The sequence below is a fragment of the Heloderma suspectum genome, chromosome 6 (genome assembly GCF_057233095.1).
Source record: "Heloderma suspectum isolate Gila_16-S chromosome 6, 16-S_ref, whole genome shotgun sequence".
NCBI classification, from domain to species: domain Eukaryota; kingdom Metazoa; phylum Chordata; class Lepidosauria; order Squamata; family Helodermatidae; genus Heloderma; species Heloderma suspectum.
This window is the reverse complement of record NC_139463.1, coordinates 122,171,059-122,185,813: the sequence shown is the minus strand read 5'-3', so window position 1 is coordinate 122,185,813 and position 14,755 is coordinate 122,171,059. Positions and strand designations below refer to the sequence as shown.

Below are 14,755 nucleotides of genomic sequence, written 5' to 3'. Positions count from 1 at the left end.
TGGTCCCCTTGGTTCTTTCTATTATTCTTGGCCTTAATGATTTGTTTTAATCCTTCCAGGAATGTTGAAAGCTTACCATTGTCTAAGAAGTAAGATGCCTAATTTACCTTTAAAGCTAGTCTAACAATAATTTAAGTAATAAATAGTCTTTTATCGGAGGTTAGCTACCATTACAGCTATTTTTGTTTTTGACGCCGCTGCTCTGAATAGTTTATAGAAGTACAGCTGAACCATTCCCTCAGATTCTTTAATCATGATGTTCGTGTTCTTCCTATTGATCTTTAATCTTTAAAGATTTTAATCTTCCTATTGATCTTTAATAATAAATACACAGAGCCAGGTTAGTTCAGAGCTGTGAGAAAACAATGACGTGTGCTGTAGAATCTGTTTGTGAAAGAGCATGTAATAATTCTGTTTTCAGTATGGTATCAAAATTCTACCAGAATGTGCTAGCACTGGATTTTACTATCAATGACATTAACAAGAATGCCGTTATCTTACCCAATGTGACACTTGGGTTCCACATGCATGACAGCTACCTAAATGAGAGGATGACCTATCGGACCACTTTGGACCTGCTCTTTAAATCACTTAGATTCGTCCCTAACTATGTATGTGGCACCCAGAAAAAACTCATAGCCATTATTGGGGGACTTGGATCTGATATCTCCTTCCATATGTCAGACATCTTAAGCCTCTACAAAATTCCACAGGTAAGATATTTGCATGAGGAGTGGATATATTCACAAAAAACTCACATAATTTATTTTTCTCATTCCGAGTCATTCGGGGATTTTATGGTTCAGGAAGATGAATGGGAGTGGATGACAGGGAAACATGGACTATCATAACACACTCTATGTGGAGCTGCCTTTAAAGTCAGTTCAAAAACTTGAGCTGGTGCAGAATATGGCCACACAGAGGTTGGTAGGAACTGGGCAGTTGACTCCTGTAGCAGCACTAATACTGCAGCAGCTGCACTGTTTGCCAGGGAATTCCTAAGTCCAATTTAGAGTTCTGGTTTTAATCTTTAAAGCTTTAAGCAGTTTGTTCCCATGTTAGTCCTCTTAATGTATCTCTAAAATATATGTACATTTGTCTTTAGCTCACGTATGGCTCATTTGCCCCAGAAGAGAATGATAGAACACGATTCCCTTCTTTTTACCGCATGGTTCCAAATGAATCCCATCAGTATATGGGGATTATCCAGTTACTCCAGCATTTTGGATGGACATGGGTTGGCCTTCTTGTCATAGATGATGACAGTGGAGATCATTTCTTGCATGCTCTGGAACCATTGCTTTCCCAGAAGGGAATCTGTTCAGGCTTCATACAAAGAATCCCAAGCCAAGGGCGTTTGCTTACCATTCCTGAAATGAGTGGTATGTCCTCAAATATGTATCTACCTTTCATGGATAGAAAAGTCAGAACCTTTGTGGTCTATGGTGAAACTCTCACCATTATTTGGTTGAACACTTTAATGATTCTAGCAGGTTCCGAATTTGAGGAAGACACATCTGTCGGAAAATTGTGGATTACGACAGCCCATATTGATTTTACAGTAATGGGGCTTATAACAAGTTGGGATTCTGAAATATTCCAAGGCACCATTTCCTTCGAAGTTCACTCAAATGAACCTCTGGGGTTCCAGGCATATCTCCAGAACGTACAATTTCACTGGGAAGAACGAGACGGTTTCCTTAAGGAATTCTGGGAGCAAGCCTTCCACTGCTCATTTCCAAATCCCAAGATGGCAGCAAAAGTTGATGAAACATGTACCGGGGAGGAGAAGCTGAAGAACCTTCCTGGGTCAGTTTTTGAAATGCGCATGATGGGCCAAAGCTACAGTATATTTAATGCTGTCTATGCCTTGGCACATGCTTTGCATGCCATATACTCATCTAGATCCAATCAGAGAGCACTGATAGGTGGTAAAAGGATTCAATTGCAAGACCTTCAGCCTTGGCAGGTAATGTCTCCACAGCAAAATGGCTTTTTTGCCATGAGCACATCTATACAAGGTGGAATAGCATCCAAATCCAAATACAAAGGTGCAATGGAGTTATACACACTATATATTGACAAATTCACATGCATGGTTGGATTAATGTGTCCATTTCTTTCTAAATATCCATGGGGGAATCCGTACTGTGGCATATGGGCAAGAGGGGTTATACCTTCCCTTTGCCATGATCCTGTAGAAGATGGCTGCACTGATTTTGCTTTCAGCTCTGGGAGATTAGCTTCTGCTGATGGAAATCATGGTTTCTTTCTACTGCTAAATAGCAATTTTAAAGGGGAAGAGAAAAAGGATCAAGCTCCTCATGGCCTTGTAGGCCCCTTCCAACCCTACTATTCTATAGGGATGTCAGAGAATTCTGCCATGGATCTCAGTGAGGCCGAATGCCACTGCATTTGGCCCCCCCAAATCTGTGGCAGAACAAAGCCCCCCACCCCCTCACGAAAGGCACGCGAAATGGGACACTTTCCTGGTGCCATTCGCGCTGCTTTGTGAATGGCGGCCGCGTCATTCGCTTCCTTATCTTTGCCGTCATAGGCTATGTAAATATTTATGTAGCCTATCATGGCAAAAAAAGGGAATGCAAATGGCAGCCACTGTAGCCACTGCCATTTGCATTCCCTTTTTTTGCCATGATAGGCTATGTAAATATTTACGTAGCCTATCACGGCCAAAAAACAGGAACACAAATGGCGGCCGCCATAGCCACCGCCATTTGCGTCCGTAGGCTCCACACAGCACCTGCAAATGCAACCGGCCAGCAGCTCTGAGGAGTTGCCACGGAGCAGAGCCAGCCAGGTTAGGATTTTGGGGGGAGGTGCAGAGCACCTCCCCCCAACTGCGAATCACCCCATCAAAAAGGTAAGTGACTTTCGTACATCCCTACTATTCTATGATTCTCTTTGTATTCCCATCTGGCTCCCTCATCAAACCTAGCTGGCCTACCCAGTCACCTGTTCAACATTTGACCCATATTAGAACCCTAAAACCCAAGCTACTGCAGTGCCCAGTGCCATGAAGCCCTCACCACAACCGAGGCAGCACAGGGCTTCAAGATGACCCATGCCCTGTAATAATACAGCCCCATGGCTTGTATCTGGAAACAAAAAAAAACAAACCCCTAGACTCATCAAATGTAACCAAACACATTTAACATCATGTTTCTTTTGCCCTTGAAACTGAAATAAACAAACATAAATTCTGCACCTAGGAAAAAGAAAGCCATTGCACAGTTGCAAGACAGGCAATACTTGGCTGAACAATACTACAAGTGAGAAGGACCTTGGAATTGTTGTAGATCACAAGCTGAATAGGAGCCAACCATGTGATGAGGCTGCAAAAAAAGGCAAATGCTATTTTGGGCTGCATTAATAGACATATAGCTTTCAAATCCCGGGGAGTATTAGTTCCCCTCTACTCAGCACTGGTAAGTACTCAGTTCTGGGCACCACACTTTAAAAAGGATGCAGATTGCAGACAAGCTGGAGATGGTTCAGAGGAGGGCAACAAAGACGATCAGGGAACTGGAAACTAGGGATGTATGAAAGTCACTTACCTTTTTGAAGGGTGACATTCACAGTGGGGGGGGAGGTGCTTTGTCCCTCCCCCCGAAATTCTCTCCAGCCGGCTCCACTCCGCAGCGATTCTGCAGAGCCGCCAGCCGAGGCCGCCCACAGCTGGACATCCGGCCGCTGGGCAGCCTGCACAGGGACACAAATGGCTGCTGCTGTAGCCACTGCCATTTGCATCCATGCATTTTGCCGTGATAGGCTATGTAAATATTTACGTAGCCTATCACAGCAAAAAAAAAAATAGCGAACGCAAATGGCGGCGGCTACTGCGGCCGCCATTTGCATTCCTTTTTTTTGGCCGTGATAGGCTACGTAAATATTTGCGTAGCCTATTACGGCAAAATACATGGATGCAAATGGTGGCCACTATGCCATTTGTGCCTCTCTCTTTTGCCATAATAGGCTACGTAAATATTTACATAGCCTATCACGGCCCCCCCCAAAAGGGAACGCAAATGGCGGCCGCCGTAGCCGCCGCCATTTGCGTTCCCTTTTTTTTTCCGTGATAGGCTACATAAATACTTACACAGCCTATCATGGCTTCCACAGGGATGCAAATGGCATCCCTGTGTTAGCCGTGATAGGCTACGTAAGTATTTACATAGCCTATCATGGCTATAATGAAGACGCAAATGGCAGACGCGGCCACCATTCACAAAGCAGTGCGAATGGCAGCAAGTAGGTCTCCCGTTTCGTGTGCCTTTCACAGGGTGGGGGGTGAGGGGGCTTTGTTCTGCCACAGATTTTGGGGGGCCAAATGCACTGGCTCACCGAGATCCGTGGCGGAATTCTCTGACATCCCTACAGGAAACAAAGCCCTATGAGGAGAGACTGAAAGAACGGGGCATGTTTACTCTTGAGAAGAGAAGACTGAGCGGAGATAGGATAGCACTCTTCAAGTACTTGAAACTTTGTCACAGAGGGGAAGGCCAGTCTCTCTTCTCGATCATCCCAGAGTGCAGGACACGGAATAATGGGCTCAAGTTACAGGAAGCCAGATTCTGGCTGGCCGTCAGGGAAAACTTCCTGACTGTTCAAGCAATACGACAATGGAACCCATTACCTAGGGAGGTGGTGGGCTCTCTCCCACTCAAGGCATTCAAGACGAGGCTAGACAGCCATCTGTCACGGATGCTCTGACTTGGATTCCTACATTGAGCAGAGGGGTTGGACTCGATGGTCTTGTAGGTCCCTTCCAACCGTATTATTCTATAATTCTAAAACTGTATCAGCACTAGGAAACATGTTTCTAGATTGTGGCATTCTGACATGAGGTCTCAATTCCATGTTTTGGGTTTTCTTTCTTTCTTTCTTTCTTTCTTTCTTTCTTTCTCCCCTCCCTTCTTTCTAATAGCTCCACCTCTTTCTTCAAGGCATTTCATTTAATAATTCAGCTGGAGAAAGAGTACATTTTAACGATAAAATGGAAATTGTTGCTGGATTTGATATCATGAAGATGGTCATATTCCCAAACAGCTCCTTTCTTAAAGTGAAAGTTGGAAGGGTGGATACCAATGAAGGAGAAGAATTCATCTTTAATGAGGATAAGATTACCTGGCAGAGACATTTCAACCAGGTGTGGGTTGTAAGAGGCCACTCCATTACCTAGTACAGTGGTCTAAAATTCAGAGGTTTCCTTTGATTCATTAGCTACTCTGGTCATGTCTGATTAGACTCCCAAATGAAGTCAGTGCCATGTATCATATTCCCAAACTAAAAAGGGATCCAGGAACCAATGTTTCCATTGTTCACAACAGGTGAATGAAATTTAGTTATTTCTACACAAGGGACCCATGGAAAATATCTAGCAGGCTGAAGTTAAACTGTTGTGGGACTAGGGGACACAGCCAGATAAAATGTCTGTGCCTATAACATCACTGTGCCTATAACAGGGGTAGACAACACATGCCCCAAAGGCCATATGCACGCCCTGCCCCAGCCTTCAATACATATGCTACATTAATTGTAGCATAGCTTCCAAATCCCGGGAAGTACTAGTTCCCCTCTACTCAGCACTGGTTAGGCCTCATCTGGAGTACTGTGTCCAGTTCTGGGCACCACACTTGAAGAAGGATGCAGACAAGCTGGAGAGGGTTCAGAGGAGGACAACAAAGATGATCAGGGACTGGAAACAAAGCCCTATGAAGAGAGACTGAAAGAACTGGGCATGTTTAGCCTTGAGAAGAGAAGACTGAGGGGAGATAGGATAGCACTCTTCAAGTACTTGAAAGGTTGTCCCAGAGAGGAAGGCCAGGCTCTCTTCTTGATCATCCCAGAGTGCAGGACATGGAATAATGGGCTCAAGTGACAGGAAGCCAGATTCTGGCTGAACGTCAGGGAAAACATCCTGACTGTTAGAGCAATATGACAATGGAACCAATGACCTAGGGAGGTAGTGGGCTCTCCCACACTGGAGGCATTTAGGATTAGGCTGGACAGCCATCTGTCAGGGATGCTCTGACTTGGATTCCTGCATTGAGCAGGGGGTTGGACTTGATAGCCTTGTTGTTGTTGTTCAGTCGTTCAGTCGTGTCCGACTCTTCGTGACCCCATGGACCATAGCACGCCAGGCCTTCCTGTCCTGCGCTCTCTCCCGGAGCGTGCTCAAGTTCATATTCATTGCATCCGTGATGCTATCTAGCCATCTCATCCTCTGCCGTCCCCTTCTCCTTTTGCCTTCAGTCTTTCCCAGCATCAGGGTCTTTTCCAGGGAGTTTTCTCTTCGCATTAGGTGGCCAAAATATTGGAGCTTCACCTTCATTATCTGTCCTTCCAATGAGCACTCAGGGTTGATTTCCTTTAGGATGGACTGATTTGACCTCCTTGCAGTCCAGGGGACTCGTAAGAGTCTTCTCCAGCACCACAGTTCGAAAGCATCAATTCTTCGGCGCTCAGCCTTCCTTATAGTCCAGCTCTCACATCCATACATTACTACTGGGAAAACCATAGCTTTGATTAGACGGACCTTTGTCGGCAAGGTGATGTCTCTGCTTCTTACTATGCTGTCTAGGTTGGCCATAGCTTTCCTCCCAAGGAGCAAGTGTCTTTTAATTTCATGGCTACAGTCACCGTCTGCGGTGATCTTGGAGCCCAAGAAAGTAAAATCTGTCACTGCTTCCATTTCTTCCCCTTCTCTATGCCAGGAAGTGATGGGGCCAGATGCCATGATCTTCGTTTTTTTAATGTTGAGTTTCAAACCAGCTTTTGCACTCTCCTCTTTCACCCTCAACAAGAGGCTCTTGAGATCCTCTTCGCTTTCTGCCATTAGGGTGGTATCGTCTGCATATCGGGGGTTGTTGATAATTCTCCCAGCAATCTTAATTCCGACCTCTGATTCATCTTTAATGAGCTTCCGTCATGCATTAAAAACATGGTTGTTCAGGCAGGCATTTGGGGTGGGTTAGGGTATTTTTTTAAAAAAAAATTTATGGTAAAATTTTATTGTTTTAAATTGTTTATGGTGGGTTGTACATCGCCCAGAGTGGCTGGGTGACCAGTCAGATGGGCGATTAATAAATGTAATAAATAAAATAAAATAAATCCAACCCGGCATTTCTCATGATGTACTCTGCATATAAGTTAAATAAGCAGGGTGACAATATGCAGCCTTGTCGTACTCCTTTCCCAATTTTGAACCACTCGGTTGTTCCATGTCTGGTTCTTACTGTTGCTTCTTGACCCTCGTACAGGTTTCTCAGGAGACAGGTAAGATGGTCTGGTACTCCCATCACTTTAAGAATTTGCCACAGTTTGTTGTGATCCACACAATCAAAGGCTTTAGCGTAGTCAATGAAGCAGAAATAGACGTTTTTCTGGAATTCTTGCTTTCTCCATGATGCAGCGAATGTTGGCGATTTGATCTCTAGTTCCTCTGCCTCTTCGAAACCCAGCTTGTACTTCCGGTAGTTCTCGGTTCGCATACTGCTGAAGCCTAGCTTGTTGGATTTTGAGCATCACCTTGCTGGCATGTGAAATGAGCGCAATTGTGCGGTAGTTTGAACACTCTTTGGCGTTGCCCTTCTTTGGAATTGGAATGTCAACTGACCTTTTCCAGTCTTGTGGCCACTGTTGAGTGTTCCAGATTTGTTGGCATATTGAATGCAGCACTTTAACAGCATCATCTTTTAGGATTTTAAATAGCTCGGCTGGAATACTGTCATCTCCGCTAGCTTTATTGTTACTAATGCTTCCTAAGGCCCACTTGACTTCACTCTCTAGGATGTCCGGCTCAAGTTCAGTGACCGCACTATCATGGCTATCAGGGACATTCAGATCTTTCCTGTATAGTTCTTCTGTGTATTCTTGCCACCTCTTCTTAATCTCATCTGCTTCTGTTAGCTCCCTGCCTTCTTTGTCCTTTATCATGCCCATCTTTGCACAAAACGTTCCCTTGAGATCTCCGATTTTCTTGAAGAGATCTCTAGTCTTTCCCATTCTGTTGTTTTCCTCGATTTCTTTGCATTGTTCACTTAAGAAGGCCTTCTTGTCTCTCCTTGCTATTCTCTGGAACTCTGCATTCAGTTGGGTATATCTTCCCCTTTCTCCCTTGCTTTTCGCTTCCCTTCTTTCCTCAGCTACTTGTAAAGCCTCATCAGACAGCCACTTTGTTTTCTTGCATTTCTTTTTCTTTGGGATGGATTTCGTTGCTGCCTCCTGAACAATGTTATGGACCTCCGTCCATAGTTCCTCAGGCACTCTGTCTATCAGGTCTAATCCCTGAAATCTCTTCCTCACGTCCACTGTATATTCATCAGGGATATGATTTAGGTCATACCTGAATGGTTTAGTGGTTTTCCCGACGTTCTTCAATTTCAGCCGAAATTTTGCAAGAAGCAGCTCATGATCTGAGCCACAGTCAGCTCCAGGTCTTGTTTTTACTGACTGTATGGAGCTTCTCCATCTTTGGCTGCAAAGGACATAATCAATCTGATTTCGATATTGACCATCTGGTGACGTCCATGTGTAGAGTCGCCTCTTGTGCTGTTGGAAAAGAGTGTTTGCTATGATCAGCATGTTCTCTTGGCAAAACTCTATTAGCTTTTGTCCTGCTTCATTTTGTACACCAAGGCCATGCCTGCCTGTTATCCCGGTGATTTCGTGACTTCCTACTTTAGCATTTCAATCCCCTATGATGAAGAGGACATCTTGTTTTGGTGTTAGTTCTAGAAGGTGTTGTAGGTCTTCATAGAACCGATCAACCTCAGCTTTTTCGGCCTCAGTGGTTGGGGCATAGACTTGAATTACTGTGATGTTGAATGGTTTGCCTTGGATTCGTACTGAGATCATTCTATCATTTTTAAGATTGTACCCCAGTACTGCTTTTCCCACCCTTTTGTTGACTATGAGTGCTACTCCATTTCTTCTAAGGGATTCTTGCCCACAATAGTAGATATGATGGTCACCTGAATTAAATTCGCCCATGCCTGTCCATTTTAGTTCGCTGATTCCCAAGATGTCGATGTTCAATCTTGCCATCTCATGTTTGACCACCTCAGCTTACCTTGATTCATTGATCTGACATTCCAGGTTCCTAAACAATATTGTTCTTCACAGCATCGGACTTTCTTTTCACCACCAGACACATCCACAGCTGAGTGTCCTTTCGGGTTTGGCCCAGCCGCTTTACTCTTTCTGGCGCTACTTGGAAATACCCTCTGCTCTTCCCCAGTAGCATATTGGACACCTTCCGACCTGAGGGGCTCATCTTCCGGCGTCATCTCTTTTAGCCTTGTGATACGTTCCATGGGGTTTTCTTGGCAAGAATACTGGAGTGGGTTGCCATTTCCTTCTCCAGTGGACCACATTTTGTCAGAACTCTCTGCCATGACCTGTCCGTCTTGGGTGGCCCTGCACGGCATAGCTTATGGCTTCACTGAGTTATGCAAGCCCCTTCGCCACAACAAGGCAGTGATCCATGAAGGGGATAGCCTTGTAGGCCCCTTCTAACCCTACTGTTCTATGATTCTAGGACCCCATTCTCCCCCCGCCACTGTCAATTCACTGCCAACATTTGGTGGTGTGAAAGCACTGGCAGCAAGCAATCTGCTGTTTCTGGTTGCATTTTGGCAGTGTGACATGATAGAGACTAAAGAGAGTTCCATTTAGCTTTAAAGCAAGTTCCTTGTAGCCCTTTTCAGTCTCTGTCGTGTTGTGCACTAAATGTTGGTGGAAAACTGTCAGATTTGGGTTGGAAAGCACTGATTGCTTTGCCGTCATCATGTTACTTTATGTCAACGGTGGCACGGGTGCAGCCCCCAGACATGTACAGTGGGCGGAAATTTGTTCCCAGACCCCCAGATGTTGCCACTCCTGGTTTATGACATGAAACACTCTGCTGAGTAGGCAATTCCTTTTATCAAATTTTCACATTCTCTTCACCCAAGCAATCGACCACAAATGCACTGTCCTGTATTTTTAGGAAACAACCAGCAGATTATTGCATGCACCATGTTCTCCCATGGCAATTGAACACTTGTTTCTTTGTAGATCAGCTGGTGACCAAAAACAATTTCTAATTTCCCCCAACCTAATTCGTTTTCACCTTTATGGGTAGGTTCTGCCCATTTCTGTGTGTAGTGACTCCTGCCAAGCTGGTTATCAGAAGAAAACGAAGGAAGGGGAAAAGTTTTGTTGCTATGATTGTGATCCATGCCCAGAAGGGAAGATTTCATACCAAAAGGGTAGGTGTCACAATGTATCAAATGTTACAGCTCACACAGTTAATAGAAATGGCCATGTATGGAGTATATCATTAGGCCAAAAGGTTAGGATAATTTTATCACACTTCCCATATCTCATGAAAAATCAACAGAAGCAGATCAGAGAATCAGAGAATGGTAGGGTTGGAAGCGGAGTACAAGACCATTGAGTCCAACCCCCTGCTCAGTGCAGGAATCCAATTCAGAGAATCCCCTGACAGATAGTTTCAAACACAGGAAGTTCCAATGGGTTTGGTCCACACAGTAATCTGTGATCCATCCACCAAGTGAAGACAAATAAATTGAAATTCGTACATACACCAGGGGTGCAAAACCTCTGTCAGCTCAAGGGCCACATTCTATTTCAAATAATATTTGGGGGCTGCATTCCAGTGGGCAGCAGGGCTAAAGGCAAAACAGGTGGGGACAAAACTACCCAAACCACATTTTGCAATGGGCCACACATATTTTGCAGACCCCTGAGCTCAAGTTTCTATGCATCAGGTTGGGTATTATTTAAGTTCTGTTACTTTCAGAGCACCCTGCAGTGGGGGCTGGCTGGGGAAAGCCAGCTCACAGAAAAGCCAGCTCCAGACAGTAGCTGACCAGGGGACCAAATGATCATAGCATAGCAGGGTTGGAAGGGCCATCAAGTCCAACCCCCTGCTCAATGCAGGAATCTAAGTCAAAGCATCCCTTACAGATGGCTGTCCAGCCTCATCTTGAATGCCTCCAGTGTGGGAGAGCCCACCACCTCCCTAGGTAATGGGTTCCATTGCCGTATTGCTCTAAGAACATAGAGTCATAGAATGGAAGGGTTGGAAGGGGCCTACAAGACCATCGAGTCCAACCCCCAATGTCAGGAGGCATGGCCAAGGGGGTGAGGTGTAGTGCTATCCTCCCATATACGTTCCTCCACCCCTGCTGTAAAGGCTGATGTTGAACAAAACTCCCTTCATGTATTTATCTTAAACTTGGCAGGTGTTATCCTTTAAAAGGGGAAACTGTATCTACACATTTCATCCAATTCTTCCAAGAGGTGGGGGGGAAAGGGGGGGAGTTACCCTTAAAAAGAAAAAGCCAGCATATTTCTCTCCAATTCTGACACAAAAACAAAAAGTTATAACTTAAAAAAATATATATATTTCCAATGATAGTCAATGGGAGGCATGAAGATCTGGATTCCTGGATCAAGATTTGTATTCAGATGTGAGTCTAGTTGGGTGGCCTCTGAATCAGCCCAAGCTAAATTGAGCCGTTTTCCAAATTGTCAACTGGGATCTGAACCAAACCTTGTAGATGGTGCTCACCCCCTAATATGATCAGTTTGGAAAACAATTTAATGCAATGTATGTATCTCTTGTCAGTTTCCCTCCTATGAAAGGGGAATGGGGAGAGTTAGGGCTGTGCTGAACCTTCACAGGAGACTTCTTCTTTTCTTCTGTTTTTGGCACATTCATAGGATAAGGGAGGCAAATAAGGTTGGAGAAAAAAAGTGGATGGAGAACATCTGATGACTTTGGGGAGGGGACTTCAAAGGGCAAGAAAATCACTTTTTCTTTCTTTTTTAGCAGTCGGAGATGGCATCACAGTCAGTCGATTCTATTTTTAAACTCATCCTTTTTTCTTGTTTGATCTTTTTTAATGCCACCACTTTCCTGTGGTGGCAATGACCCTCTTCTGTTAGGGACTATTTCACCCTGCAACACATCTCAGGAAAGAATATGCACATCTATGTTTAAAAGAAAGAAAAAGGGGAGAAGTTTAAAACGAAGACTGTGACTGCTAAAATTATATTTCAGAGGACTGGGTGTGAGACATATGAAATAGAGGAGGATCACTGCCAGCAAAAATAAAATACACACACACACACACACGTAGCAGAGGGAGAAAAGGAGAATCCTTTGACTGTGCTACTCTCTCTGACTGCTAAAAATGTAATTGCCCATGCAAGAAAGTTGTCTGAATTTCTCCAGCCCACCCTCAAATATGCTGAATCATCTCTTTAACTTGAATTACGATGAGTCTTGGCGCACCTTAAACACTAACACATTTATTCAGGCATAAGCTTTCATAGACACTGTCTACTTCATGAGATGCAAATTGCACCATGTCTCCCAAAGCTTATGCTAGAATAAATGTGTTATCCTCAAATTGGCAGAATTATATACACATGCTGGCCGGGGAGGGGGGATGAAAACAGTGTTAACAGGGGATATTTAATTGCAAAAAAAGGGGGGGGCAGACAGTGATGATTACCTTAACAGTCGCCATTCACAAAACATTGTGGGGGATATAATGGACAGCATTGCAATGGTGAGCCTACAAACTTATGTAGTATGATTTACAAACAGAACACCACCTTTCTCCTTATTCAAACCACTCTACTGAGTTGAATCTCTTGGTGAATTTATTTGTTCAAGAACAGCCGGGCCAACTTATGGTCATTCACAGAGTGTCTTTGATATGCTGCTTTCTGGACAGTGCCATTCCTAATATTAGATTTATGTCCATTTATTATTTTGCATAGAAACTGACCTGTTTGTCATATATAGCATGCAGCAGGGCATTGCTGGCAAATGATGGCATATATCATATTGGAAGCTGAGTAGGTATATCTTGAACCCCTGATATTTGAGGTGGCAGTATTAGGCCCTGCAATAGTACTGCAAGAGGAGATATGGGAGCAGAGTTGGCTCCCCAAAAGTATCCTTTTTGTTAAGATTGGGTGGCTGTCTGTAAGCAAGTACTGGCCTACCATCCAAAGCCTGTGAGAGGGAGGTGTCATTCTCCAGGATGGGTTATAGATCATTTATTATACATTTGAGTGGTCTTAGCTGGGAACTAGGGGTGTTCTACTGTTTTCCATCTTGCATAAGGTATAAGGTATAAGGCCATAAGCCTGGCCTTGTTGATCTGTATATTCACTTCTTGGGTGGGCACTGTAGTTTGAGAAATGCCTGATTTAGATCTTTAAGCTGTGAGTCTCTCATCTCAGAGATGAGTCTGAGCAGATCCAGTTGTGCTGTAGGGCTTGGCTGTAGACAATGGATTTTGTGGTGTGCTCTGGATGGAAGCTGGTAGTGTGCAGGCATGAGTCACAGACTGTAGGTTTCCAACATAGTGAGGGGTTTATATGTCTACAATATTAGATGTTGTATGGTTGTACCCAGAAAGTAAACCTGTTGCAATGGCTGTTCTAGGCTCAGGTTGATGGTGCAAGTTATTGAAGTCCTGGTGGAACTTAGTCCCCAACTCTGTAGCTCAAGAAAAGGATTGAGAAAGTGAGGAGGCAGTTTCTAACCAATTCTAGGAGAAACAAAACAAAAACATTTTCATTCATTTACCTCAGGGCTGCACTTTCTGTGGCCCTTGGGTTGCATGCAGCTTCTCAGTGTGGGTTGTGTGCTTCCCCTTATGACTTCCCACCACCAATCATCGTCACTACTTTAATGCCAGTAATGGCAACGCAGATGCAGCAATACCCATTGGTGTTGCTGGGAGGGAGAGGAAGCTAAATATAAATCGACACTGTCATTGCTGCTATCTTATTTCATGTTTCAGATATGGATGACTGCTTCCAATGCCCAGAAGATCAGTACCCAAGCAAGGACAGAGATCAGTGCATTCCCAAGACTATAAGCTTTCTGACCTATAAAGAACCCTTAGGGATCAGTTTAGCTTCAGTGGCAGTCTCATTTTCCTTGATCACAGCCTTGGTGCTAAGAACGTTTTTTAAGCACAAAGATACCCCCATAGTCAAAGCCAACAACCGAGATCTTACATACATTCTCCTCATCTCCCTCCTTCTCTGCTTCCTCTCTTCTTTGTTATTCCTTGGACGACCTGGGAAAGTGAATTGCCTTCTACGACAACCAACTTTTGGCATCATCTTCTCATTGGCTGTTTCTTCTGTGTTGGCCAAAACTATCACGGTGGTTGTAGCTTTTATGGCTACCAAACCAGGATCCAATATAAGGAAGTGGGTGGGGAAAAGACTTGCCAACTCCATTATTCTTTCTGGCTCCCTCATTCAAACAGGCATTTGTGTCGTATGGCTAGCAACCTCTCCACCATTCCCAGATCTTGATATGCAGTCACAGGCTGGAGAAATTGTAGTAGAATGTAATGAAGGGTCCGTCATCATGTTTTATCTTGTCCTGGGCTACTTGGGACTTTTGTCTATCATCAGCATCACTGTGGCTTTCCTAGCCAGGAAGTTGCCGGACAGTTTTAATGAAGCCAAATTCATCACCTTCAGTATGTTGATGTTTTGCTGTGTTTGGTTATGTTTTGTTCCGACCTACCTGAGCACCAAGGGAAAATATATGGTGGCTGTGGAGATATTCTCTATCTTGTCTTCCAGTGCAGGATTACTTGGTTGTATCTTTTCCCCAAAATGCTACATTATATTGCTGAGGCCTGAACTGAACATCAGAGAACATCTAATAAGAAGAACTAATTGA

At 44.2% G+C, this 14,755-nt stretch overlaps 1 protein-coding gene across 2 annotated transcripts; it reads left to right on the top strand.

Moving 5' to 3' along the window:
• The first annotated feature begins 422 nt into the window (after window positions 1-422).
• On the top strand, window positions 423-14,755 carry LOC146342954 (vomeronasal type-2 receptor 26-like). Of its 2 annotated transcripts, none has more exons than XM_084808670.1 (4): window positions 423-713; window positions 4,946-5,167; window positions 10,145-10,271; window positions 13,854-14,755. In XM_084808670.1, exons 1-4 carry the CDS (start codon window positions 423-425, stop codon window positions 14,753-14,755), a joined length of 1,542 nt encoding a protein of 513 aa, XP_084664796.1. The 2 variants fall into 2 exon arrangements, with proteins under 2 accessions (XP_084664796.1, XP_084664795.1); XM_084808669.1 differs by lacking the exon at window positions 423-713 and adding an exon at window positions 1,169-1,969.